The sequence below is a fragment of the Gobius niger genome, assembly GCF_951799975.1.
Source record: "Gobius niger genome assembly, chromosome: 21".
Classification (NCBI taxonomy): Eukaryota; Metazoa; Chordata; class Actinopteri; order Gobiiformes; family Gobiidae; genus Gobius; species Gobius niger.
The window spans coordinates 22,245,158-22,272,609 of record NC_136872.1 but is presented as its reverse complement, the minus strand read 5'-3'; the positions used below and the strand labels follow the sequence as shown (position 1 = coordinate 22,272,609).

Below are 27,452 nucleotides of genomic sequence, written 5' to 3'. Positions count from 1 at the left end.
TACTTTTTGTTGCTTTTTTCCAGAACCTTTAATTTAGGTAAAGCCAAACTGCAGAAAACATGCTCGGTTCAGGTGGGAGTTAAGAGGTGAACTTTATGTTTTACTATCTTCAGTTTTTCCTCTTATTGTTTTATTGTTATATCTTGATTCTCAACTCAACACGAACAATGACGTCTGTTTGTAAATGTCTTCTATAAATAAGACCGAGATTTTCATTTCTTGATGTCAATAAAAAATGGTTGGAGCAGAAAAGACTTGAGTTTTGTTCTGTTTGTTTTTATTCTCCTGTAGAACTGATGGACCAGAAAGTCTCCTGTCCTCTGCTGCCATCTACTGGTTGGTCTTTACCTTCCCTGACTCTTTACTTTCAGTTTCGAATCTACAGGCTTTCGGATCAAGGCGAGCCCGTGTAGCGCGCGCACAAACAGGTCCTCACGGTTCTAACTTCTACACCCGGGTCTCCAGACATGAAAAGACATGAGCGGTGCTGATCCTGGATGGACAAACGCAGGTCAGTGTTGCGTAATGACGTGTAGTGACCGTGTAGTGACCGTGTTGTGCGCGTGTATGGTGTGGGGCCCTGTGCTGTTTGTGCTGCGTTTGCACACACAGAGCCATTGCTGCTTGAATCTGAAAACTTAACGCCTGATAAGGAGGTCGGCTGTGGTTTTTCTGTCTTAGTTTTAGCCACGATTCGTCAAAAACATGCGCATTCTTGAGCTCAAGTCAAAACAGAAACTAAAAACTAAAGGGTTAGTGCTAGATCGTCTGCTCCGGAGGGACAGTCTGCTGTGAAAGCGTGAGATATCATGACCATGGCCGTATCTACCATTGAGGTCACCGAGGTCCGGACCTCGGTAAAATTTTAGCTTTTTTTTTTCTTTTCTTTTACACATTGAATCCTGCGCAAATGAATGTTGTAAACACGCGCTTCTACAGGCGGAAGAGCCTCTAGTTCAGACGTGGATGAGCTTGTTCTGAACCTAAACGTGTCCACTCTGAAACCGGACCTCATGAGCCGCTTTGGACCCGAGTGCGTAAAACTCCGCGGAGGCGCGGCTGTGCGTCAGCCTCACTACAACAGCAGCGCATGAACCGCGCCAAAGTTTGATTGAGATGCAATTTCTATGCTCTCTGTCATAAAGAGAGAGGAGCCAGTGCGCGCGCCGTCACGGTGACCTCGATTTACAACAGGAGTTTTCCTCATTCTGATCTGAGGAGCGAGAGGAGAAGGAGAAGCGTCCGTGCCTCATCATTGCTCCTCCTCTGCTGCTCACTTTGTTTCTGTCTCATGCAAAGAATGTCCTGCGTGTAAATGATCTTCGCTTTAATGAGAGCTTAAACCAGCGCATTCACCTTTGTAGCTCCAGTGGTTTGACAGTGAGGGCGACGCAGAGGGGCGGGGCCAGAGCGCAGTGTCCAAACCAGAGTCTGATGTTCAGAATGAGCCAAAGCAAAACCCTCAGCTTTACCCATTCACACCCACAGCCTCGTTTTCAAAACAATTTTCATTTAACATTTCAGTATTTATTTAGGACAAGACCTTCTTATTGCCTCTCACTCAGGCGAGTAAAACTGTTTGGAAAACCTGCTTCACAGTAATAATGGATGAAATAGATATTAAATAGATATTTTGTTTTGTGATATTCATCATGTCAAAGTATGGGGTACGTGACTCGTCACCTAACTCTTCAGGGGGTTCACGGCTGCACCCACTGCCCATGGGTCGACTGATGGAAGTGAGGCCAGTCTGCACCATCTGCATGTCCGACCACCATCCACTCACTCACACATTCACTCAGGCTCCTGGTCCCAAACGGTGCAACAAAAAGCAATTTTTGAAAATGGCTCAAGGATGAGACAAAAGTGTTTTTGATCACTTAAAATACAGGAAATTATATCTGAATCTTTAAAAAATTCCTGGGGGAGGACCCCCAGACCCCCTGGTTTAAAGAATTATCCGGACCTCACTGTTTTTTAAATCCTGGCTACGGCCCTGATCATGACACAAATTAAGGTTAGGGCCAGGGAAATGGTTAACCTCTTAACTCCCGCCTGAACCGAGAGGATCTTTTTCCTCACGTCATCAGATTTTTTTTCCAAAATTTTTTTGTTGGGTGTTGTCATTTTTTTTTTATCACATTTTTGTCATTTTTTCGTCAATTTTTAATCAATTTTTTGTCACATTTTTGTAACTTTTTTCTCATTTTTTATCACATTTTTGTCATTTTTTCGTCAATTTTTTGTCACATTTTTGTCATTTTTTTGTCACATTTTTGACATTTTTTTAGTCAATTTTTTAATCAATTTTTGGTAATTTTTTTGTCACATTTTTGACATTTTTTCGTCAATTTTTAATCAATTTTTTGTCACATATTTGTAAATTTTTTGTCATTTTTTATCACATTTTTGTCATTTTTTCGTCAATTTTTTGTCACATTTTTGTCATTTTTTTGTCACATTTTTGACATTTTTTTAGTCAATTTTTTAATCAATTTTTGGTAATTTTTTTGTCACATTTTTGACATTTTTTCGTCAATTTTTAATCAATTTTTTGTCACATTTTTGTAAAAAAAATTGTCACATTTTGTCACATTTTTTAGTCAAATTTAATCATTTTTTTGTAATTTTTTTGTCACATTTTTGTAAATTTTTTGTAAATTTTTTATCACTTTTTTGTAATTTTTTTGTCACATTTTGTCAAATTTTTGTCATTTTTTGGTCAATTTCTTGTGACATTTTTTGTGACATTTTTGCCACTTTTTCATACATTTTTCGTCACTTTTTTGTCAATGTTTTCTCACTTTTTTGTCACATTTCCATCATTGTTTTATTGCTATTTTCACAGCTTTTTTCTTGAAGCTTTTGGACTGGGGTAAAGCCAAACTTGTATTTTTAGACAAACCAACTCATAGATCTATACAAACTCACAGCAGACCGTCCCTCCGGAGCATAAGATCTAGCACTAACCAAACTAAAGGGTGTCTCCCGTCCCGTTACAAAACAACAACTGGAAACGTGATTTTATTGTATGTTTTTTGTTTTTGTTTGACCCTAATTCAAATATTGTCATTATTTTTTTTTGTAGTCCACAGGTTGATGAAAAATAAATATAAAATAAAATTCGGTTCAAAAGACCGGCTCGTTTTAATATAACATTTTCACCTCTTAACCCCCACCTGAACCGAGTGCGTGGAGAGCTACAGTATATGGCCAGTGTAGCGTCTCATTTGAAAGCTAAGACCAACAAAGCTGATTTAAACAGATCTTTTTCCCTTGCGTTGTTACAGTGTTCCATCAGTCATTTTGTGTGGTTGTTTTGATGCTTTTTTCAAGAAGCTTTTACATTAGGGTGATGGACGAACTGGAGAAAAGGTGCTGGGTTCAGGTGGGGGTTAAGAGGTTAATAAAATCAGACGTGACCGATACAATCATCCATACTGACAAATCGTGTTTGGGAATAAAATCCTGAGCAGATAAAAAGACGCTGCAGCTTTGACTTTTAGTGCCAAAAGTGTGATTCTGTCAGACCTCGGAAGCCGAACAGGGAAGGGCCCGGTCGGTGCTTGGATTGGAGACCCTGGTGAATGTAAGTGAGTGATTGCCTCGCTTCCGTCAGTCGACCCCAGGGCAGCTGTGGCTACAATAGTAGTTTACCACCACAAAGTGTGGAGTGAATGAATAATAATAATAATAATAATTTGTAGCTTAGTATTTTCAGGAACACTTTTGTTCTGATGTGATGGATTGGGGGAACAGGCCAAAACATTTGCCGGAACACTCTCATTAGACACCATTATATCGGATACATTTTTTGCCGGATCCTCCTAAATATTTCCCGGATCCTTTACCCTTTACCACGTGGCTATATAATGTGCTGTTCATATCCTGAGCTCTTGTTATGTCAGTGCCTCTGCTGGACACGTGTGGAACGTTTACCTTTTTTTTTTTTTTAATGCCCCCTAGTGGCTAGAATGAGCATTCTGGTTGTTCTTTAAATATTCATAACTCCGCACAGGAATGGGCGAGAGACTTACTTTTTTTTTTACTCTGGAATGCCATGCTCTACAGGCCGTGTGTTTCAACATTTTCACAATTTGTTCCATAATAGTTTGATTTGTGGTCATTCTTTGTCCATGGGGCGACAGTGGCGCAGATGGTAGAGAGGGTCGTCTCATGATCGGAAGGTCGGGGGTTCGAATCCCACCTCCTGAAAGTGCACATTGTCGTTGTGTCCTTGGGCAAGACACTTCACCCACATTGCCCCCAGTGTCTGCGTACATTGGTGTATGAATGAGAGTATGAATGGGTGAGCGGATCCTTGCTGTAAAGCGCTTTGAGTGCCTAATGTAGGTGGAAAAGCGCTATATAAGTTGAGACCATTTACCATGACACATTGGCCCTTTATTATTTTCCTTCTGTTGCTTTGGTAATGAGTTATACTAATCTTTGTTTCCACAGGACGGGGATGGTTTTGCTCCTGTTCCTCTTCTGGCCGTGTGTCTGGGGTGGAAGTGGAAAAACTCAAAATGGTAATACTCTGTAGAGATTGTTGAGGTGATTGTGCTTTAAAGGACTTTGAACTACAAAAAGTCTACAAAAACTACAAAAAACGACTACTATTTTGAATATCTGCATCTCAAAAAGCCATGTTCTCCCCAGGGATGTCACACTACAAGGCGGATGAGGGCCAAGACCTCGTCCTCAAATGGAGCTGTCCCCAATTACTGGACCTTTCCGCTCTCGACGTAGACTGTCGTTTTATATCCAACAACAATAATTTGAAGATGCTTCGCATGGACCAGGGGGGGGAGAGTGACTGGGATGAGCAGTTTTCCGGGAGGGTGCAGTGTGACCGGGAGGCTCTCAAACAGGGGAAGGTGAAGATCGTGTTCACCCGCCTCACAGGTCTGGACTCGGGGGAGTACAAATGTGACATGCATGCTGCGAAGAGCGGATCATGGAAGTTTGAGAACCACGGTGAGTTGCTGCTGTGTTTTATGGTATGGCTCAACTATGGCTGAAGGATTCAAACTGTAAACGCAGCACGAAGTGAAGTCGGCTAATGGTTAGACATCCACAAACATGTTCTGGAAAGCATGGGATTTGAATGGTTTAGGAGTTATGGTCTTCTCCAGGGGTGAGAGTGAGCCGATACTGCCTGGTACTGCAAATGGCTTAACCTCTTAACTCCCGCCTGAACCGAGAGGATCTTTTTCCTCACGTCATCAGATTTTTTTTTCCATCATTTTTTTGCTGGGTATTCAACTCATTTTTGTAATTTTTCAATACTTTTTTTGGTCATTTTTTGTCACATTTTTGTCATTTTTTCATCAATTTTTTGTCATTTTTTTGTAATTTTTTTGTCAAATTTTTATCAAATTTTTGTCATTTTTTTGTCAAATTTTTATCAAATTTTTGTCATTTTTTTGTCACATTTGTGTCATTTTTTTGGGTCATTTTTGTCAAATTTTTATCACATTTTTGTCACATTTTGGTATTTTTTTGGTATTTTTTTAGTCATTTTTTGTCACATTTTTGTCATTTTTTCATCAATTTTTTGTCATTTTTTTGTAATTTTTTTGTCAAATTTTTATCAAATTTTTGTCATTTTTTGTCACATTTGTGTCATTTTTTTTGGTCATTTTTGTCAAATTTTTATCACATTTTTGTCACATTTTTGTATTTTTTTTGTATTTTTTTTGTCATTTTTTGTCACATTTTTGTCATTTTTTTGGGTCAATTTTAGTCAATTTCTTGTGACATTTTTTCCACTTTTTCATCAATGTTTCGTCACTTTTTGTCAATGTTTTCTCGCTTTTTTGTCACGTTTCCATCATTGTTTTCGTCTCAGTTTTGTTGCTTTTTTCCAGAAGCTTTTGGACTGGGGTAAAGCCAAAGTGGAGAAAATGTGCTCGGTTCAGGTGGGGGTTAAGTGGGAGTTAAAGGCTATGCACTATACAGAGTTAAAAATGTTTAAACTAAGTATTTTCATCCCCCTACATGTTCCAGCCATGTCAAAATCCTGCACTGTCACCCAAGAAGGTGTTAATTCGGGTCCGAAGTGCCGTCATGCACAAGCGTAATATAGAAGGTGCAGTTACGCATAAGACCTGAGGTGGCAGTAGTGAGTATAAAATGACTAACTTGCATCTAGCGCCTTTAAGTATTTGGAGGCACAAAAAAGTAATCCCCCGAACCTGCACACGAGAGGCTCCATGTGCACACATTTACCAAACAATCTAGAAGTTATACACATTTCGACTTGGTGTGGATATAGCCTGGTGGATGTGAGGTTTTAGATGTACATGTGGAACCTGGAAAATTAGAATATCGTTAATAATTGCATTCATTTCTGTTATTCCACTTACACAGTGAAACTAATATATGATATAGACTCATTACATACAAAGTGAGATTTGTCAAGCCTTGGTTAGAATTTTGATGATTGTGGCTCACAGTCCATTTTCAAAATATTTGAATTTTCTGAGATTTTCTGTTTGGGGTTTTAACAAGCTGTGAGCCATAATAATCAAAATTATAACAAACAAAGGCTTGACATATGTGACTTTGCATGTAATGAGTCTATCTAGGGCCTCATTTCCTAGCTATCCAGAGTGTTGCTGATTTCGGGAGATTTTTTTTTTTTTGTAATTCATGCAGTTCTTATATTTGAAGAGTTTCGTGGCGCTAGGCTAATGCAAGGCTAGCACATTTCTATGGTATCAGCTAGCCTGTATTAAAAACAGTCTGACCCGCTCCACAGTGCACCTGAGGCAAATCACTTATAACGCCAGACTAACCATAGAAATGTCTGTGTCGATAGAATCCTTTTTGGAATATGACTGACCCTGCATCACATGAATGATCGCATTTTGAGGGACTATTTTCTAGCAGATCACTCCGCCGCTGCGTAGCTTATACAACCACGAAGCTGATGGTGCTCAAATAAAAGGTCTTTTAAATGCAAAATGGTTAAAATGCAGATTATGTATTTTTTTTCTCTCTTCTAGAGCATTTTGAGATTCATGTTTTGCCCTCTAAGACAACCACTGCAGCAACTACACCTCTGGTACAATCTACCCCAGTTACTGGTAAGTTGTCAAAAGGTTAAAGCAACAGGCCATGGTTTTTTCCATACTGAGATATGTTCTTACCTAGGCTTAGACGAGTTGACACGTACCTGTCTGGTCTTTGTGCCCGTGGAAGAGCGTGGTCGCTTCTAACTTCACCCCCGTTTGGAGCTATAGGAATACCTTGCAAGAAGCTAAATGCTAGCAATATCTTTGGTCGTTTTTTGTGACTGAGCACATGGACAAAGACCAGACAGGTACACATGAACTCGTCTAAGCTCAGATAAGAACATGTCTCAGTATGGAGAAACAGTGGCCTGTTCCTTTAAGTCTTTTCTTCTTCTCCTGCTGAAGTGCTACAATAAGTGCATTCTGGGTTATTTTGCGTCATAGATCGAACACAAAACAGTTTGTTGCATTTTAAATCCCATAATCCATCACAGACTCGTTCTTTGCAGTTCTGTGTAAACAACGTGAATTCCTGATCAGCCCCTGACCCTGTGTCTCAGTCATTTTTATATATCCAAGCATAAAACACAAAAAGAATCCCAGATGTACCTCAAAAAAGCCCATAGATGCTGTTGCTGTGACATCACATGCAGACTCAGACTGACCTTCAATAACTAAATATTGTTCTATTTTGTTTTGTCTGTGTATTTATGTTCTAAGAGTAGAATTCATATAGTTTTCTTCTGTTTTTAATGTAAATTACTTTTGTTGTTGAGCACCACTTGGGCCAAAGGAAACTTCTGTAAGAACATAAAACAGATGTTACTCACTGAAACTTCACATGTGTTTTATAGACTGTTAGCATTAGCTACATTTAGCATGAGGCCCCCCTGTCCCGCCTTCCCTTTGCTGCAATGAAAAAAGTGCCGGATTTAGATGAATCAGAGCAAGATATGAGTACAGCGCTGGTAGAAAAATATACTAGAGAAAAATGTTGTGTTTTTTTATGCTTTTAACATTTGTATTCTTTTATTTGCAGCTGTAACCAAACAACCAGAAACTAATGACAAAAGTAACATGATACTAATTGCGTTGGGAATTTCAATACCACTTGCATGTCTAAGTTTAATTGGTCTTTTTTATCGACTTTGTGGTGTCTGTAAGCAAAATTCCGAGTAAGTATGTTTCTTCATATATTTATTGTTTTATTACCTTACGTTGTACTGATTTGTTGTTTTATTCCCTCTTTTACACAGACTGGACGAAGACCAACCTTCCACCGAACCACCACCTGACAACGGAGCTCAAACCGAATTGCCTTTTTGAGCACCAAGAGAAAGGAGTTTATTTGTTGTCTTTACACTTAATGTCCTTCCTGTCACAGCCAACTTCCATGTGAGGGACATAAACTATTCACTGCAACTCTAAAATACTACAGTGACACGGTCAAAAGACAGTAATTCCACACTCTGTGGCCTCTTCTGAAACGAGCAGATTGGTAAGAGGTCTTACGCCAAACCGGATGTGCGTCAGCGTCCGCCATGATAAGAAGCCTCTGAATTGGTCTGTCAGTTAGGAAGGAGTTAGGAAAAGGAGCCTCAATGCTAACTATCATAGCCACTTTAGCATAAGGACCTCTGGTGCTAACTTACCGGTGATTAGGAGCTATGTGCCATCCCATAAGCCACCGCTCCAATCCCCCCTCGGCCCCACCCTCGAGTGATTCATGCGCAACCACTGTGGATTGACAGGAGCACATTTAATAATAAAAAATAAATAAAAATAAGATTCTGCACAAGCCAAACTTTATAAAAGTGACAAAATCTATGTTGTCTGAAGGATAAAGGATCACTTCAACATTGTGCCAACAGAGGGCGCACACGCTGAGTGTTGCCACAGTAGCAGACAATAACAACTTGCCCCTTCTTTAGCTCTGTTATGCTCTGTGTGTGTGTCCTTCACAAACAAGGTCCACGGCACAACAGAAGGAGCGAGTAAAGAATTAGAAACACTGAGTAAACCCAGCGAGTGAACCCAGCTCTTTGGGACGCCCTTCAGAAACAGACGAGCTTACTCAGATGCATGTGGGAAGTTAGAGTTGTGTTTAGGTCAGTGCTTCTCAATTATTTTCTGTTACAGCCGCCTTAGGAACAAGACAACATTTCATGTATATATCAAGTTTTCTGTCATTTTATGTTTTCATGTAAAGATACAAATTGTGTGCCTAAAAATGCCCAAAACGTCCCATATTTTCAGCAACGAATAATGACAGGTTTATGTTTTCATTTTGTTGACTTTTTCAGAGGGGATTTTGGATATGCCTGTTTTTTTGCCTGTCATTTTAAAATAAGCCTTTTCATTCGTGCAGTGTACCAGGGGTACGGGGGACCCCTGGGGGTACTTGAGGACCTAGCAGGGGGTACTTGGAACTATTTCAGATTGAAAAAAGGGGAAAATTGAACATAATTTTTATAAGAAAAGCTATATTTTTCAGTAAAATGTGTTGCTTTGGGAGAATTGTAGGTTTATTTTGACCGCAACATTGTCGTTTTTCTTACAAATACCACTTTTAAGTAATCACTTTCTAAATAAACTGTAACATCCTTGAGGTAGGGGGTACACGGTTGACCACTGAAAGGCCCAAGGGGTACGAAAGACAAAAAACTTTGGGAACCACTGCATTAGTGGAAAAATCTGACGAAAAATGAAGCATCACCTTGTTTTTTGAAATCCAAAATTCATTAAATCAGGATAAGAATGAGATTATAAAAAATCCCTCGGAAAAAAACCTTCAAATATTGTTCTGTCCGATGCTGAAAAACTTGTCGGTGCTGCTGATGTGGAGATATTGAGTTTTGATAAAATTATATTTTTATGTCACAATTCCACAAATAAATCTATGGAGAAACACTGACTGTTGCAATGATTTAACATGTTTTTGTGAAGGTTCTGTTTTGTTTTCCAGTTGAAAGTTTATATGTTAACCTCTTAACTCCCGCCTGAACCGAGAGCATTTTCTCCAGTTCAGCTTTACCCAAATCCTGTAGGCCAGTGTAACGCCTCATTTGAAAGCTAAGATCTACAGAACAAACACATCTAAATGGATCTTTTTCCTCACGTCATCAGATTTTTTTTTACATCATTTTTTTGGGGGGGGGGGGGTTCAACAATTTTTTGTAACTTTTTTGTCATTTTTTGGTCATTTTTTTGCATTTTTTGTAAAATTTTGGTCATTTTTTGCCAATTTTTTGTCACTTTTTGTCACATTTTTGTCATTTTTTTCGTCATTTTTTGGTCAAATTTTTATCACACTTTTGACATTTTTTGTCAATTTTTTTTTATTATTTTATTTGACATTTTTGTCTTTTTTTTGTCTTTTTTTGTCATTTTCCCGTACATTTTTTGTCACATTTTTGCCACTTTTTCATAATTTTTTTGTCATTTTTTTGTCATTTTTTCGACATTTTTTGTCAAATTTTTGTGACATTTTTGGCACTTTTCATAATTTTTTGTCATTTTTTCGTCCAATTTTTGTACATTTTTTTGTCACATTTTTGTCATTTTTTCGTCAATTTTTCGTCACTTTTTTGTCACATTTCCATCATTGTTTTCGTCTCAGTTCTGTCGCTATTTTCACACCTTTTTTCCAGAAGCTTTTGGACTGGGGTAAAGCCAAACTAGAGAAAATGTGCTCGGTTCAGGTGGGAGTTAAGGGGTCAAGAAACAAAACCTGTGGAAAGTTGCATCATTTTTGCGCGTCATAACAATGGCTTGAATCACGTGACTTCCTCATGAACTTTAGTAACCTTCACACACTGAACTACTGGGGTTAGTTTGAGACTCACTCACACCAGTTTAGCAAAAACACATTTGCTTCACTAGATGCAGTATTTTCGCTCAGCTTCGCAGGTGAAAGTTGTAAATAAACTTTTGGAAACTTTCACTTTCGCTTTGAGTCACGTTTCAGACACGCCCCCTCGCGGACACGCCACTGGTCACGCGCTGAGTCCGATGTTTTCACTTCAGTGAGTCTGAGTTTATTTTGGTGAGGATTGTTGTGGCTGCTCGACCTTGAACCGCTTTAAATCACTTCGCAGACCGGGGGGAAAAAACGCACTACATCTGTAAGTAAATCCTCAACTTTGGACTTTACAAAAAAAAAGTTTGTAAAAGAATAAAAGTTAGTCTGAAAACGCAAATGTCCCAAGATTGTGTGTTTTTCTCTTCTTTGCAAATAAAAAGGTAAAGATTGTTGTAATAGTATCTCTTTTGTTTGTGGATCGTGACAGTTATTGTATTGTATCAGCAGAGGTGAGTTACAGTTACATTTACTCGAGTATTTAGGCTACTGGAGTAACTTTCTGAAGTAACTGTTACTTTTTCACACAGTTCTTTTCTCAGAGTATTCGTTTGCAATCGTGACACAAATGTTTCAAATGTTATAAGCTCAGTATTTAAGTATATGAAGTACTGCAGTTGTTGTGGTAGTTACAGTACTGCATGGTTGATCTTATCAGTATGACCTTGTGACAGGATGTGGCTGCAGATTCATGTTTCCAAATAAGGTGAAGTATCTGATCTGGGCAGAGATTGGACAAAAGGAACAGACAGATAAAAGGTTTTGTTTTTGTCACGTGACTTAAAGGAGCAACACCTGATTTTTTTTCCTAGTAATGGAATGAAATGTGTTTTGTCTTCCTTAGTGTGTTTTAAACTCAGACATGTGTGGGGAAAACACTGTAGATCTAATTCCAAAGCATTTGTATCAATTTCAGGATGGCTTATGAGCATTAACCTCTTAACTCCCGCCTGAACCGAGAGCATTTTCTCCAGTTCAGCTTTACCCAAATCCTGTAGGCCAGTGTAGCGCCTCATTTGAAAGCTAAGATCTACAAAATTCATCTAAATGGATCTTTTTCCTCACGTCGTCAGATTTTTTTTACATCATTTTTATTTTGGTATTCAACTCATTTTTGTAACTTTTTGTAATTTTTTTCTTCTTTTTTGTCACTTTTTGTCACATTTTTTGTCACATTTTTGCCACTTTTTCATCCATTTTTTGTCACTTTTTGGTAATTTTTGTCATTTTTTGTAAATGTTTTGTCACTTTTTGTCACATTTTTGTAATTTTTTCGTCATTTTTTTGGTCAAATTTGTATCACATTTTTGTCATTTTTTGTCAATTTTTTATTTTATTTTATTTGACATTTTTGTCATTTCTTTGCCTTTTTTTGTCCTTTTTCCATACATTTTTTGTGACATTTTTGGTCATTTTTTTTTTCTTTTTTCGGCATTTTTTCTCATTTTTTTCTCATTATTTGTCAATTTTTTTGTCATTTTTTGTCAATTTTTTTTATCACATTTTTGTCATTTTTTTTGGACATTTTTTGTCAATTTTTTGTGACAATTTTGGCACTTTTTCATCAATTTTTGTCATTTTTTCGTCAAAATGTTCTCACTTTTTTGTCACATTCCATCATTGTTTTCGTCTCAGTTCTGTCTATTTTCACACCTTTTTTCCAGAAGCTTTTGGATTGGGGTAAAGCCAAATTGGAGAAAATGTGCTAAGTTCATGTGGGAGTTAAGGGGTTAATTTTAGTCGAGATTTAGTCAAAAAAATCGTTTCAAATCTAGTCTAGTTTTAATCGATTCAATTTAAGACTAATTTAGTCGACTTTGCATTTATAATATTCATTACAATCATGTTTAATCTTGTTCCTCTGGTCATGGAGCTGCTCCTTTGGCAGTGAATGTAAATGATCTGAGGCTCTTTCAGACTCAATAGAAGTTTGGATAATTATTGTCTCTCCTTTTCATTTTTAATTAGTCTTATTTTAGTCGACTAAAATATCTGGACATTTAGTCATAGTTTTAGTCTCATGAGAAACTTTTAATTTAGTTTTAGTCCAATTTTACTCGTCAAAAATATGACTTTGACTAAAATTAAGACTAAATATTTTAGTCGACGAAATGAACACTGCAAACAAACACTCAGTCCTGTGTCCTGATGTAAAAACATAAAAAGCAGCAATAACAACAAAAACATTACAAGGGGTCGAGCGGGTCGTCTCATGGTCAGAAGGTCAGAGGTTCAAATCCCGGCTCCTGCACATTGTATTCTTGTATGTACATACACTGGTGAATAAGTGAGTAAATGAGTGAGTGATCCTTGCTGTAAAGCGCTTTGAGTGTCTCATGTCGATGGGAAAGAGCTGAATAAGCTGAGACCATTTACAAAGTGAGTTCAATGAACATCCAAAACATTTCAAAGTCTCAAATAGGAAGTGAAACCAACACTTTGAGTCAGAATATGGCTCTTGTGGTAGTCGTAGTAGTAATAGTAATAGTAATAGTAGTCAACATTAACATTGAAGAGCCACATTGGTCTATTTCAAGCCAAAAGGAAACCTCAAATAGTATTTTTTTCCGCCACAAAGCTTGCGCAGTATTTTCATTGTCTACGCTGATAAATGAGTATAGGGCTGGGTACAGTATATTGTTTTCTGAGTTGTACTTTAGCAACACTTGGTTTACGATACCGATACCTGAATGATCCTCTTTTCGATACCTGTACTAAAGTATTTGTCATCTCGATCCAGAAAACAGAACAACAATGTTCATTTATTTCATTAAAGGGGCTAGATGCAAGTTCGCCATTTTATGCTCACTACTGCCACCTCAGGTCATACGTGTAACTGCACCTTCTATATTAAGCTCGTGCATGACGGCACTTCAGACCAAAGTAACACATTTCTGAGTGACAGTGCAGGATTTTAGGGGCAGTTGTGGTGAACAGGTCTGAGCTCATTCTAGAACATGTAGAGGGAGGAAAATTCTTAATTTTAGCATTTTTTAAACTCTGTATAGTCCATTTAAAGGCCACTTATTTTCAATTTGTGTCATTGTATTTGGTCTGAAACAACTAAAGCACTTAGCAGTAGTAGTAGTAGTAGTAGTAGTAGTAGTAGTAGTAGTAGTAGTAGTAGTAGTAGTAGTAGTAGTAGCTGCTCACTTTACCAAAAGCTGCAGCCTCATATATACAACAGTGGTAGGATTGGCTGGAGGAAGTCACGGGTTCGAGTCCCAGACCATGTGAGGCCTTTATACTGCATTGAGTTTGCCTTTCTCAGTCGTAGCAGGAGCAGCACCACATGTAAAAAAAAACATGATCTCATACTCTAATGTTTTTGTTTTCTCTCTGCAGAAAGTGGTGCGATGTCGACTGCGGACTCTCGGTCAGGAACGTGTCACATGTTTGTCCACTTCCTGTTCTTCTGCGCGAGGGACGCCAGCGGATCGGGCTAGCATCTGGAAACTAGCATCACATTCATATTTATATAAACAGGTACAAACTAACACTGGGAATCGCCATAGACACGAGTAGAATAAAACTAAAATCTCATTCATCGACATAGTAATCCAATGGTACTGCTCGGACTGGTGGCCATATTGTGATTCTCCTTTCAACTCAAAATCTTATATTGGTTAACCCCTTAACTCCCACCTGAACCGAGCACATTTTCTCCAGTTTGGCTTTACACCAGTCCAAAAGCTTCTGGAAAAAAGCTGTGAAAAAAGCAACAAAACTGAGACGAAAACAATGATGGAAATGTGACAAAAACGTGAGAAAACATTGGCAAAAAAGTGACGAAAAATTGATGAAAAAGTGGCAAAAATGTCACAAGAAATTGACAAAAAATGTATGAAAAAATGACAAAAATGTGACCAAAAAATGACAAAAATGTGATAAAATATGACAAAAAATTACAAAAAATTGACGAAAAAATGACAAACATTTGATAAAAAATTCACGAAAAAATGACGAAAAAATGTGACAAAATGTGACAAAAAATGACAAAAATGTGATAAAAATTGACAAAAAAATTACAAAAAAATTGACAAAAAATTACTAAAAAATGACTAAAAAGTTACAAAAATGAGTTGAATACCCAACAAAAAAATGATGGAAAAAAAATCTGATGACGTGAGGAAAAAGATCCTCTCGGTTCAGGCGGGAGTTAAGAGGTTAAAGCTAAATCAATCCAAATATTGACACACAAAGACACTGATTAAATAAAGCAGAGCCCAGTGCTGTGGTTTTATGGTTGACATCCATGTTCACATCACATATTGTTAAATTAAGCTCTGATAAACATAGACGAACGCTTTTGTGTTATGTTTTCCAGGACGGACATGTTTCTGATCCTGGTCCTGTTGACTCTCGCGTCCCTGGTCAGCGGTGAGTCTTTTTCAGTGTAACGACTTAAATGGGACAATGACAAGAATAGAACTATGGAAATACACAAACACATGTTACTGCAAGATCAATGCAATCAAATAGAACTCGAATCACAATGAGCCAGTCTCAAAGCCTTTGGTAGAATCGTTTTTAGCAAAGAACTGATTGTCCCTGCACTGCAAAAAAAAACATATTAGTTTTAATAATCCAAATTGAGTTGTTTTGACTAGTTAGGATTGAGTTGAGCATTTGACCCAGATTATTTCAATTGTTCCGAGATGTTTCTGACTCATTTCAATGCATTTCGTCTTTATTTCAGGTCATTTTCTTTGCTAAAGGGGTAAAAGAATTGGTCTTATCCCATTGGCAGTTTTACGTTCTTATTTCAAGCGAGTTTACTTTAAAACTAGTCTAAAATGTCATAGCAAAGGATAAAAGTCTAAATTAGTAGGAAAACAAGATTGATTTCCTCAATTCATTTAAGCCAATGCTTCATGTTTACTTTTTGTAGTGCGTGACGACTAGACGCAATAATGTTGTTGTTCGTCATATAAAGAGTAAACAGAGAAAACATGTTTATTTAGGTGTTGATTTGGGGGAAATGGTGATGTTTTTCCACCATTCACCCTCATCTCGAGTGGTCTGTAAGTGGAAAAAAGCTAAAAACATAATGTACTGTTTGACTGTGCTCTCCAGGCAGTACCCGGCTGCTGGCAGCAGAGGGCGCCAACGTGTCTCTGCAGCTGGACAGTCCAGGCAGCATCGAACCCTCGACCCTGATCCTTTACTGTTTCCGGATGAGCTCTCCTCAGAGGATGATCCTGGAGGTGACAAAGTTCATACCGTCTTTTTATCTTTGGCCAATACACGAAACAAATGACAAATGTCATTACCTGCTTTTCATTAAGTCATGTCTTATTTTAGTTGGAAAAAGATTGATTTGAAATATTTCAGTCGATGAAATTGACACTGATACATATTCCTTGCTTTACTTCAAATCTAGCCTCGTGTTATTCCTGATTTAGTGTTATTTTAAATCTTAAGGCAATTTGATGAAATACTAATGGCTTACATTCATTGTTTAAAGCCACACTGCAAAACATTTTGAGTTCCAACACAAAACATGCTCCTAATGATCATCTAAATCTGTTATCAGAGAATAGCTGCGTCGTTGTAAATGACAGATTTATTGTAGGATTTGGTGAGTGTGGTTTCTGCAAATGAACATACAGAACAATATAGTTATATATTACAGTATAAAAGTTATACTTATATATTATACACACTATCCAAATAATGTACGTCAGTATGTACAGACTTATTCAATAATATAGCATAATGTATTATAATTACACTTATAAACATAAGATTGACTATACAAATTACTGAAAAGTACTTAATAATATGCTATGCAGTCATTGAAAGAAATGCAGGCAAATTACATTGCACTACCATTATAAGCCCTGAGATGGCGCTCTAAGACCACAAATTGAAAATGGAATGGAATGTCAAGTAGGTCGTGACCAATGCACAAGAAACATGAACATTTATACCACTTGAAATAATGCTGGAACTACGAGCCTGAATAAACACTAAGTTTGATAAATGTACTTGCAATCCTGAACATACTTTAGGCTAACCTGGCTAACACCATGCTGCTGTGTGCGCTCGAATTATTTCGAACTGCACAACAGCCTGGGGACCATGGCCCAAATTTTCCGGTGGATTTGGGAACCAATCACAGAGCCAGGAAGGACGGCAAGATGATGATGCACGGAAGCTTGTAGTTTATTTACGGATAAAACAAATAAAAAAAGTTTATTTACGGATCCAACATGACAGCAGCAGACACGATGGTATTTTTCGATCAAGCTTTACACCGTGTTCTAAATAGTTTAGCTCAAAAGTTTACAGCGGGTACGTCATACGTCATCTCATGCGATGATACGATTGGCTGTGGCTACGTGCAGACGCAAGATACTTTTTTTTTTTTTTTTCGTATCGCCCAATAAACGAGTATGGACGATCGTAAACCACACCTCTCCTACGAGAAAATGCATTGGTGGTCCCCAGACTAAATATCACTTGTGATTTTAGTCTGGTGTTAGCCAGGCTAACTTTAGGCAGTAACTTAAAGTAATATGAATTAACGGTTTTGTAGTGCAACAGGTACTGAACCATTACAATGAGCATCGAGGTAAAGTAAGTTACCAAACATGTAACAAACGCAAAGAGGGTTAAATGTAACCAAAATATAGACTGATATTATGTACTCACATCGTCATTAACGCACACTCAAACAAATGTCCAGACGTCGCTCTGCATGTGTCCACTGAAGGTCAAGCAGAGAGTTGGACAGATGGTGCTTCATGTCATAACTTCTTCTCTTTCAGGTGGTGGAAGGAGAGCAGCGGCCCGGTCCAGGGGGGCAGTTTTCTGGGAGAGTTTGGTGGGACAGAGAGGCTCTCAGACTGGGACATGTCCACGTCCTCCTCACCCGAGTCTCCGCGCAGGACGAGGGCTCCTACTGGTGCTACATGTACAGCAACTTCCTACCAGAGGACGGGCACTGGGCGGTCTGGAGACACGGTCAGTTACACAGGACAGATACAAGACAGAAACAGATACAAGACAGAAACAAGACAGAAACAAGACAGATACAGATACAAGACAGATACAAGACAGATACAGATACAAGACAGAAACATGACAGAAACAGATACAAGACAGATACAGATACAAGACAGTTACAGAAACAGTCCATTCAGGCAGTGCTTTTATTCAGATTCATGTAGAGCAGACAGGAAGGTCATTTTTCTTGGCCGACGAGATGATTCTTATTTACATTAAAAGCGGACTGCTGATAAATTGTGTCAACCTCTTAACCCCTTCATAGAACGAGCACATTTTCTCCAGTTTGGCTTTACCCAAATCTAAAAACGTCTTGAGAAAAGCGTCAAAATAGCAACAAAAATGAGGAAAAAAGTGACGAAAAAGTAGTATAAAAAGCAACAAAAAAGTGGCAAAAATGAGATGAGAAATGTGAAAAGAACATGAAATGGGGCAACAACGCGAGGAAAAATGTCACTTTTCAAATGAAGCCTAGGCGTTAGTTCAACCTGGGAGACTAATTTCAGCACCACACACCTCCAGCCAATGACCGCTTCCGAGAGGCCACACCTCCACCTCAGCGTAAGAGCCGCACCTCCATAGCAGCCAATCATCTCCCTCGGTCCCGCTTTTAAGCCCCAGCAATCATGGTTCGTTCGCTTCCCAGCTGCACTGCGACCCACCTCCCCCCCATCTCCACCTCTTCCGTCCACGGCAGGGGTGCCCAAACTTTTTGTCTCCGAGGGCCAAAGTGAAAAAGTGCCTGTGGGTCGCGGGCCAAACACGGCGATGTCAAGCGTGAAACATATAACTGCAAATAATAAAAGTTACTTTATTTTCTTTTTTGGTATACCTTTGCATTTAATTCAATCTATGCAATTAACCTCTTAACTCCCGCCTGAACCGAGAGGATCTTTTTCCTCACGTCATCAGATTTTTTTTCCATCATTTTTTTGTTGGGTATTCAACTCATTTTTGTTTTGTCATTTTTTGTCACATTTTTGTCAAATTTTTGGCAATTTCTTGTGACATTTTTGTAACATTTTTGCCACTTTTTCATCAAATTTTTGTCACTTTTTTGTCAATGTTTTCTCACTTTTTTGTCACATTTCCATCATTGTTTTCGCCAAACTGGAGAAAATGTACTCGGTTCAGGTGGGAGTTAAGGGGTTAAACATGCTACAAAAGCTTAGTTTTAGTAGAACAAAATCAATTATTGTAGCAATATAGAACAAAATGGAAACAGCACCACCTGTACCTGCAGTACCTACAGTGACTTTAGCTCATTCATTTCTTTAAGTCAAACAAAATGCCATATTATATCATTTTGAAAGTGTCAGTTCAGCATAAATTCTTTTATAAGTCATAGATGTCAACGATTTTTGCAAAAAAAAAGTTGGAAAAATGGGAAAGTTGATGCTACGACGCTCTGTGATTGATAAACACCAAGACACCAGAACAGTGTTTCTGCGAAAGGAGTGAAACAGCGCCCCCAATTTGACGCTGGTGGACAAAAAGTGAACTGCATCCATATTTGCCATTGAGAATGAACGGGAGAGAGAGTTATTAACCAGATGCGGCGCAAAAGTAGGTCACCCTCTGGCGGGCCAAGCTAATTGTTCCGGCGGGCCAAATTTGGCCCGCGGGCCCTACTTTGGGCACCCTTGGTCCACGGCTTCTCCCTGCTGCATCTTCACGGGTCTCTAATACCACCATCAGTGTCCAGGCTCCGGGGAAGACATCCCTAACTCCAAGCTGTTCATCCATACTGTCCTTCATACATCGATGTTTCCGCCGGGGTCTGATCGCCAAAACTAATATACATGTCAATAAATCTTCCTAATCGCTGCTTTTGTCTGTTTGAGTCTATCCAGGTTGGCTAGCCAAAATGGAGAAAATGCATTCAGTTCAGTTCAGGTTAAACATGCTAGAACTCCATTACCCATGAGGCACCGCGCGATAGTGGTGATGACGCGGTCGATGTAGCTCCTAAATGACGACTTAAGAACTTATTTTCAACAAAGAAACAGGAGGAGACTGTCAGAATCATACAGTTGTTTTTCTTTGTTTTGCAGAGCACTTCCTGTTGACTGTGACAAGAGACAAACAGGACTCAGGGGCTAAACCGCAGGAAGCAGAAGGTGAAATACATCAACAAACTGTCAATCTTTGTCCTTTTGGATTCACCGGCTCCTCTGCATAGATACAGACGGCGTCTCGTCATAGAAGGGGGCGTGGCTTCGCCGAGGGGGAAAATAGAATCTTTAGAGAAACACAATTTTCCACTCTTTATAGCCATTTTCTGGTGGAATATGAACTTATTTATCACACATAAATAAAGTCAAGTGTAAATCGGGCCCATATGGATATTTTCTCACAGCAGATTGTTCAGTAGAAGTGAAAAAATGGCAGTTGTAGCAAGCGCTAGCTAACCGTTAGCCCGATGCTAACATGTAGCATCAAGTTAGCATTCTCCGTTATTCATGTATTTATGGGCTGTTGAACCACTTTGCTCCTCCCCATGTCTTTGTATCATTATTTAGTAGAAACTATATTCATATTTCAGCATTTGTTACAGTAGTTTTTGAATAATTAGAGAACATTTTCATTTCAAAATTGTTTTCCCCCTTAACTGTTTTCAAACATGACCATATATGGGCGATTCCAGAGATGCCGTCTGTATCTATGAGCCAAATCCTTGTATTTCAAGCTTCAGCTTCATTCAAATGCTACGTTTCAGATGGATTTGTCACGCACGGGCAGTCGGACTTGGGCCCGGTTCAGAAAGTTTTTCTGTTGACCATGTTTGGCTCTATGATCCTCATGGCCCTCAGCATTGTGCTCACATGGATCGCTCGGCATCTGCCATTCATAAGGTACTTTCACCGTCAGTCCCATAATATGTTTTTACTCTTACGTTTGCTTTGTCGTCTGCGCAGAACCAGGCGAACCCGGCTGCTCCCGGTGTGAACAACGATCACAGAGGATGTCGACCAATCAGAATAGCTGTTGCTGTTGTTATTTTGTTGTGAGATTTCAGCATCTTTAAATCAACGTAATCAATATTCACATGTTTTAACCCTTTCATTGCCATAGTAGAACTTGTTTGATTGAAGACTGATCCAAAGTGACGCCATGTTCGGTGTGTTTGTTTTCCTATAAGGTTTGAATACTGTTTGTTATAAATAAACGCTATTTGTAGATGTGGATCTGTGTCTTGGCCACCAGACGGCGCCACAACACAACTTTTGGCTTTCTTATTCAGATCAGTATCTAATGGGCAATCACAGATGAAATGTTCAGAGGAGAAAGTCTAACATTTACTCGGCAAACATTTTACTTTGTACATATTTTTGGAACCAATTTAAATTTTAGAAAAACACTTTTTATACAGAGAAGCTACAAATACATAAAAATACTTTGAAATGTTATTGAACAAACAACTTGTTCATCGACTCACAGGATTCACTTTTCAAACAACTATTGAGCATGAATTACAAAAAAATTATAATAAAACAATTTGAAATAATAATTATAAAAGATTAATCTCCGACCCGCCGCCTTAACCGAGCGTTTTCTCTTGTTCAGCTTTACCCAAATCTAAAAGTGCCTTGAAAAAAATGGGCAAAAAAAACAGCACGAAGATTAAAGAATGCAACAAAAAGTGAAAAAACACGACGAGAAAAAATGTGATTAAAATAGATCCGATCAGTTTTGCAGGTCTTAGCTTTCAAATGAGGCGTCAAACTCCAGTCAAGGAGCTTTAAGATTTGGATGAAGCTGAACTGGAGAAAATGCGCTCGTTTAAAGCAGGTGCAGTAAATCTGATCATTGAAGCCATTTCTCATGTCCAAAAACATAAACAATTGTTTGAGTAAATCTTCAGTAAAACTAAAAACATTCAAAGACTAGAATTTAAAAAATGATTTTTGATTTTGACATTTTTTTCACGAAGAAAAAAATCCCATGTCCGAAAAAAGTAATTTTAAAGAAATATATTTGCCTCAGTCTGAAACTCCAGATGCCTGTGGACCATTTTACAAGCTGCTCCTTTTACATGATTGTCTTTGGCGAAAAGGGCTTTTGAGCCGCTGGCTGCAATACCACGGCCTGCCACTAGCACGAACACGAGTCAGTGGAAAGTTTTGACGGCGCAGCACGGCCGGTAACTAAGAAAATAGGTGTCAGCGAACATCTTTGATTTCTGATCTCGGCTGTGGGCGGAGTCACATGTGCCGCTCTCTATAAAAGAGAGAGGCGCTCATCAGAGCCGGTTTTTCCTATAGGCAAACTATGCAAGTTGCATAGGGCCCCCGCAGCCGCAAGGGCCCCGCATCTCAGTCAAACTATGGTGTTGTTTCACTGATTAATCAAGGTGTTGTTAAAGGCCTATTGTCTCAAACATGACTTGAATCCACATGGTTCTCATGCACGCAGTTACTTACAACAACTCTGGTTCTCTGAGTCTAAAACGAATTGGGCTACTCACTAATTCTCAGTGGTCAGACAGAAATAACTGTTAGGTGCAGGTGTTAGTTTTAAATCAGTGGTTCCCAAACTGTGGGTCAGAGACCAGAGGTGAGAGAATGTGACTATTTGCCATTCTAAAAAGTTGGGAAATAGACTAGTAGTCGTCCTAAATCCCAGTCTCACAGCTTAGTGGTTAGTGGTTCTCACACTGAGGGGCAGGGCCTGAATTGAGGTCATTATTTTCCACTTCTGCCCTGCACTACTGCACAGTGGAACTGTGTTTAACCATAAATGGATTCGCTCTTCGTCGAATAGCCATGGGATGTGTACTGTAGGGCCCCATGTGGATTTTTGCTTAGGGCCCCAGAAGGGCCAGCACCGGCTCTGGCGCTCATGAAGGCAGTGGATTGGACTGAGCTCACCTCTGCCTCCCTTCAGCTCTGTGTCACTCATTCATCAAATTATTATTCGAACAGATTTTTCTCTCTCTTTTGTGCAGAAAAGCCTCAAATCCTGAAATCATTTCCAACTGTATCAGAGATGTTTCCAAAAGAGCTTCTCCTCAGGCTTCTGGCGGTTTGCTCCTGTTGTGAGTCAAAAACATTTCATATTGAAAAATATATATTTACAAAAGATGCTGAAAATAAGATCAGTTTAAAACTGTGTTCAAATAATATTGCCAAAAGAACAAACATTAACTCATTTAAAAAATCAGCATCTTCACCCCCACCTGAACCCAGAGCATTTTCTCCAGTTTGGTTTTACCCAAATCTAAAAGCTGCTCAACTGGACAGTAACAGTGCTCAGACCTACAAAAGTCACGTTGGCACTGCGTTTTTGTCACATTTTTGTCTCTTTTTTGTCATGTTTTTGTCGGGTCTTGTTACTTTTTCATTGCTTTTTTGTTGCCTTTGTGTTTTTGTCACTATTTTGATGCTTTTTTTGGGCAAAGCTGAACTGGAGACAACAAACTCGGTCAAGGTGGTGAACTCGTGCACTTGGAAAACAAAACAATGGATTTGTTGAGTGAACAAATCAGCTGAAATTATGATGCATTAATTCAAACTCTCAGTGTGTTTATCTGTAACTGTATTAAAGTGTGTTTGTGTGAAGGTGCGGGGGCAGAGTGCGTCTTAAAGGCGCAGGTGAGCGGCTCAGTGACGCTGCAGTGGAAGATTCCCTCACAAATGTCTCTCAGTGAACTGGACATCGTCTGTAGCCATGACCAGTCCAGCTCCAGACAAAACAGAAACAGATGGCTGTACCTTCAGTACAGTGACAAAGTGGAGCCGGACTATCAGGACCAGCACTTCAGAGGCCGAGTCCGAGTGGAGCGAGTGCGAGGTCTGTTCAGGATGAATATCTCTGACCTCAGTGTGGAGGATTCAGGCTGGTACAGGTGCACCTTCCACAACAGCGACACGGGACGAGACTCCAGTGTGTGTCAGCTCTCTGTGTCCGGTCAGTGCAGCTACAATCCTGTCGCATTCACAAACTATTAGCTTTTAAAATCATCTTGTTGTTTTTCAGTGTTGTGGAACTCACAGATCCAGCCCACGACGACACCAGAGCAAACCATCAGCAAACAACGTAAACACTTTCACAAGAGATTTATTGATGTTCAGGAACAACTGGTTAATGTGAAGAGAAAGATTTTAACAATTGTTTAAACTGTTTTCCTTCTTTTGTTTGTGTTACTGTCCATGCTAGTCCATGTTGATTTGCTAAAGTAAACCTAAAGTGCAGGTTCTCTGTTAAACGCACTGAAGTCTGTCTAATGTCTGTGCAGATGCTCCTGGACCCACACAGGGGCCGACAGAAGAACCACCAGAGGGCGCTGTGGCCTGGAGCAGAGAGAGGACCGGACTGTACTCTGCACTGGGACTCCTCCTGGGGCTCGTGCTGCTCATCTTTACCTTGAAGATCAAATCTGTCTCCTCAGCTCAAAAGCACCAAACAAACCAGACAGAGGTGGTTTAACCGCAGAGCAGAAAAAATTATAATAATTGGTAAAGCTCTTCATGCTGTTACTCTGTGTTTGTTACTCTGTATTTTATTTTATGTCTCGATTATAATCACTGTTTTAAATGACTCAATCTCAAATCAAATGGAATCGAGAGAGAATGTGGGTTTACAGATATTTTCAGGCTGGTTTTGTGAAGGCCACAAAACCCAGAGTCATGAAATGTGCAAAAAGAAGGAACTGATGTGTCATTAAAATAGTTCTGCTGTTGTGCACTTTACGTCCCTCACGGGACATGAACTCAACCAGGAGCTTATTTACAACAAACCCCTTGTTCGTTCACTGTGCTTGTTTTGCATGTCATGTCTGAGAGTATTGTGCACATTCGGGTGAAACTGTATTATTTTTGTTTGACTTTTTTGATGCTATAAAGGAACAGGCCACGGTTCTTCCATACCTTGATATGTTCTTACCTGAGCTTAGACGAGTTGATGCGTTACCGGTCTGGTCTTTGTGCCCGTGGAAGAGCGTGGTCGCTTCCTACTTCTCCCCCGTTTGGAGCTAAAGGTGTTCTTAGCATTTAGCCTCTCCCAGTAATATACTGGGAGAGGCTAAATGCTAACAACATCTGAGCGCACGCACAAAGAGCAGACAGGTACACATCAACTCGTCTAAGCTCAGGTAAGAACATATCTCAGTCTGTAAAAACGGTGGCCTGTTCCTTTAAGAATGAAATAAAATAGTTCTAATGTACCTCTTTTCTAAAAGACGTGCTTTGAATGTTATGTATCAATGAATGCTTTTTTATCAGTCAGTATTTGCTCTTGGTCTCTGTACTGACTTTGTGTAGCAGAAATCATTTTTATTAAATAGATACTTTGTACGCTGCGTTGATTATTTCTCTGGCGCCATCTTCTGGAACAGAAGTGTAATTAGCCAACTCTAAAAAGGGGGACATAATATTATTATGATATATATATATATATTATACATATAATATATATTATTATGATTAAATTATTATTAATAATTTAATAATAATTAAATTATTATTAATAACTTAATCAATCATAGTTTAGTTTAGTCAATTATTTATTTTATCGATACGACCACTTTCAGAGTCATGTTTGTGGACATCGACACAGATAAAACTGGTTATTTTCTGTCACATATGACGGGTCAGTCCAACGTTCATTCTCCAGTATTGATACTTTAAAACCCCAGGACAGTCTGGCATTTAAACATAAAATGGGATATTTCAGTTCCACAGGGTAAAGGGTGAATTGCAACCTCGTTTTGAAAAGTTGTAGACGCTTCCCACTGGATTTATAAAAAAAAAAAAAAAACTAACATTATCAAAGAGCACCTGACTTCCCAACAGCATAAAACCAACTCTCTATATACAAAACAGTGAAACTATGAAGCTACGACAGCGAGGAGAAGATGGACGGAGAGAAAGGCTGCACTGAAGACGTCGACATCTGCTGAGGCTCCTCCAGGTTTATCTCCACGAACGGGTCACTCGAACGCACCGCTGTCAGAACAAACACAGAGGACGGAGGCTTCAGTTTCTCTGTTGACATTAAATCAGCTTTTCCGTCCAAAACGTTATCATTATCTCTCACTTACCCGGGCTGTTGTTGTTGTTTCCGTTGGTCTCTTCATCGGATTCCTGGATGAACAGGATGGGACTGGGGCTCTGGTCCTGGTCCAGTTGATCCTGATGGGACAAAACAGCGTGGTTCAGAGACAGACTGATTTGTTTATTATTTTTCTTCTTTGCAAAAGGAAACAGAAAGAGGAGAACTGTTGTTTTGTGATCCCATATTTAAAGGACCTATCTCACCGACCTGGAGACGAGTTGGAGACTCGAATTGCCGCTGATCTCAGAGATGTCTCCGAGACGTCCCCTGGAGATAAGGCGAGTCTTCAGGTAGTCTCAGTGAAAACGAACATGATTGATTTCAGCGGAGACCACGTGGAGACTTGAAAAAAGTCTACACATGAGGCTTACACGTCTCAAGCAGTTGTGTCACAACTATTATTTGAAGTCCTCAACCTGTGAGACGTTTCTGTGACGTCCCCGCAATGTCTCTGAGACCTGTTGGATACTAAGGAGATCTCAAAGAGACTCCATACAAAATCTCCTTAGTATCTGACATCGCCGCAACTGCTTGAGACCACTTGGAGACTTGAAAAAGTCTCTGATGAAATCGAACCCGTTTTCACCGGGACTACCTGGAGACTCATCTTATTGCCAGGAGAAGTCTCGGAGACATATCTGTGACCAGCGGCGACTCAAGTCTCCAGATACAGACGGCATCTCGTCATAGAAGGGGGCGTGGCTTCGCCGAGGGGAGAAACACAATTTTCCCTCTTTTTAGTCATTTTCTGGTGAAATATGAATTTATTTATCACATACAAATAAAATCAATTCTAAATCGGGCCCATATGGATATTTTCTTACAGCAGATTGTTCAGTAGAAGTGAAAAACGGCAGTTGTAGCTTGCGCTAGCCCGATGCATTAGCCCGATGCTACCATGTAGTATCATGTTAGTATTTTCCGTTATTTATGTATTTATGGGTTATTGAACCACTTTGCTCCTCTCCATGTCTTTGTATCTTTATTTAGTAGAAAACTATATTTATAATTCAGCAATTAGTCCTGAAGAAAGCAGCTTTTTGAAGGTAAACAAACTGCTAGCTTATCAGCTAAACCCATTTGAGATCTACAAACATCTTCTTCGGAGACACTGAACAGTGAAGAGGCACCAAGAGCCCCCACACCTGCAGCACGGAGGAGGCGTCACAAGAGGAGCTACAGGAAACAACAAAAGGGACCAACGAGGAGATGGTGATAGACTGTGGAGGGAGCTGTGCAGGAGGAAGAGGAAGGACGAGGTGGAGCTGACCAGTGCAGGCCACCACGCTCTGAAACAAGCCCAGGAGGCGGTGCACCGTTTCAGATGATCAGAGGAGACAGAGGGCAGCTACAGTTTCTCCATCCTCCAAGGTCATGCGGGGGGAGTGGCTGAAGGACAACGAGATCATCGACCCGGCCGAGGACAGGAACTTCTACATCACCGTGGACACAACCTGATCATCAAGCAGGCGCGTCTGTCCCACACGGCCAACTACACCTGTGTG

General features: G+C 39.4%; 2 protein-coding genes and 1 long non-coding RNA gene across 3 annotated transcripts; all 3 read left to right on the top strand.

The window, feature by feature from the left end:
* Positions 1–472: 472 nt before the first annotated feature.
* Positions 473–4,736, top strand: LOC306980574. The gene is made up of 3 exons (XR_013794035.1): positions 473–511; positions 4,462–4,508; positions 4,663–4,736. It is a non-coding gene; the product is annotated as an uncharacterized lncRNA (long non-coding RNA).
* A 6,375-nt stretch (positions 4,737–11,111) lies between these two features.
* LOC306980548 (uncharacterized protein) lies at positions 11,112–20,866 on the top strand. Its single transcript, XM_079579981.1, has 7 exons — positions 11,112–11,146; positions 14,227–14,367; positions 15,209–15,261; positions 15,958–16,088; positions 17,655–17,850; positions 19,947–20,012; positions 20,612–20,866. The coding sequence occupies exons 3-7, from the start codon at positions 15,216–15,218 to the stop codon at positions 20,839–20,841; spliced, it is 669 nt and encodes a 222-aa protein (XP_079436107.1). The 5' UTR covers positions 11,112–11,146; positions 14,227–14,367; positions 15,209–15,215; the 3' UTR covers positions 20,842–20,866.
* A 1,988-nt stretch (positions 20,867–22,854) lies between these two features.
* On the top strand, positions 22,855–24,328 carry LOC306980901 (uncharacterized protein). Its single transcript, XM_079580443.1, has 3 exons — positions 22,855–22,930; positions 23,455–23,802; positions 24,131–24,328. The coding sequence occupies exons 1-3, from the start codon at positions 22,882–22,884 to the stop codon at positions 24,319–24,321; spliced, it is 588 nt and encodes a 195-aa protein (XP_079436569.1). The 5' UTR covers positions 22,855–22,881; the 3' UTR covers positions 24,322–24,328.
* Positions 24,329–27,452: the final 3,124 nt, after the last annotated feature.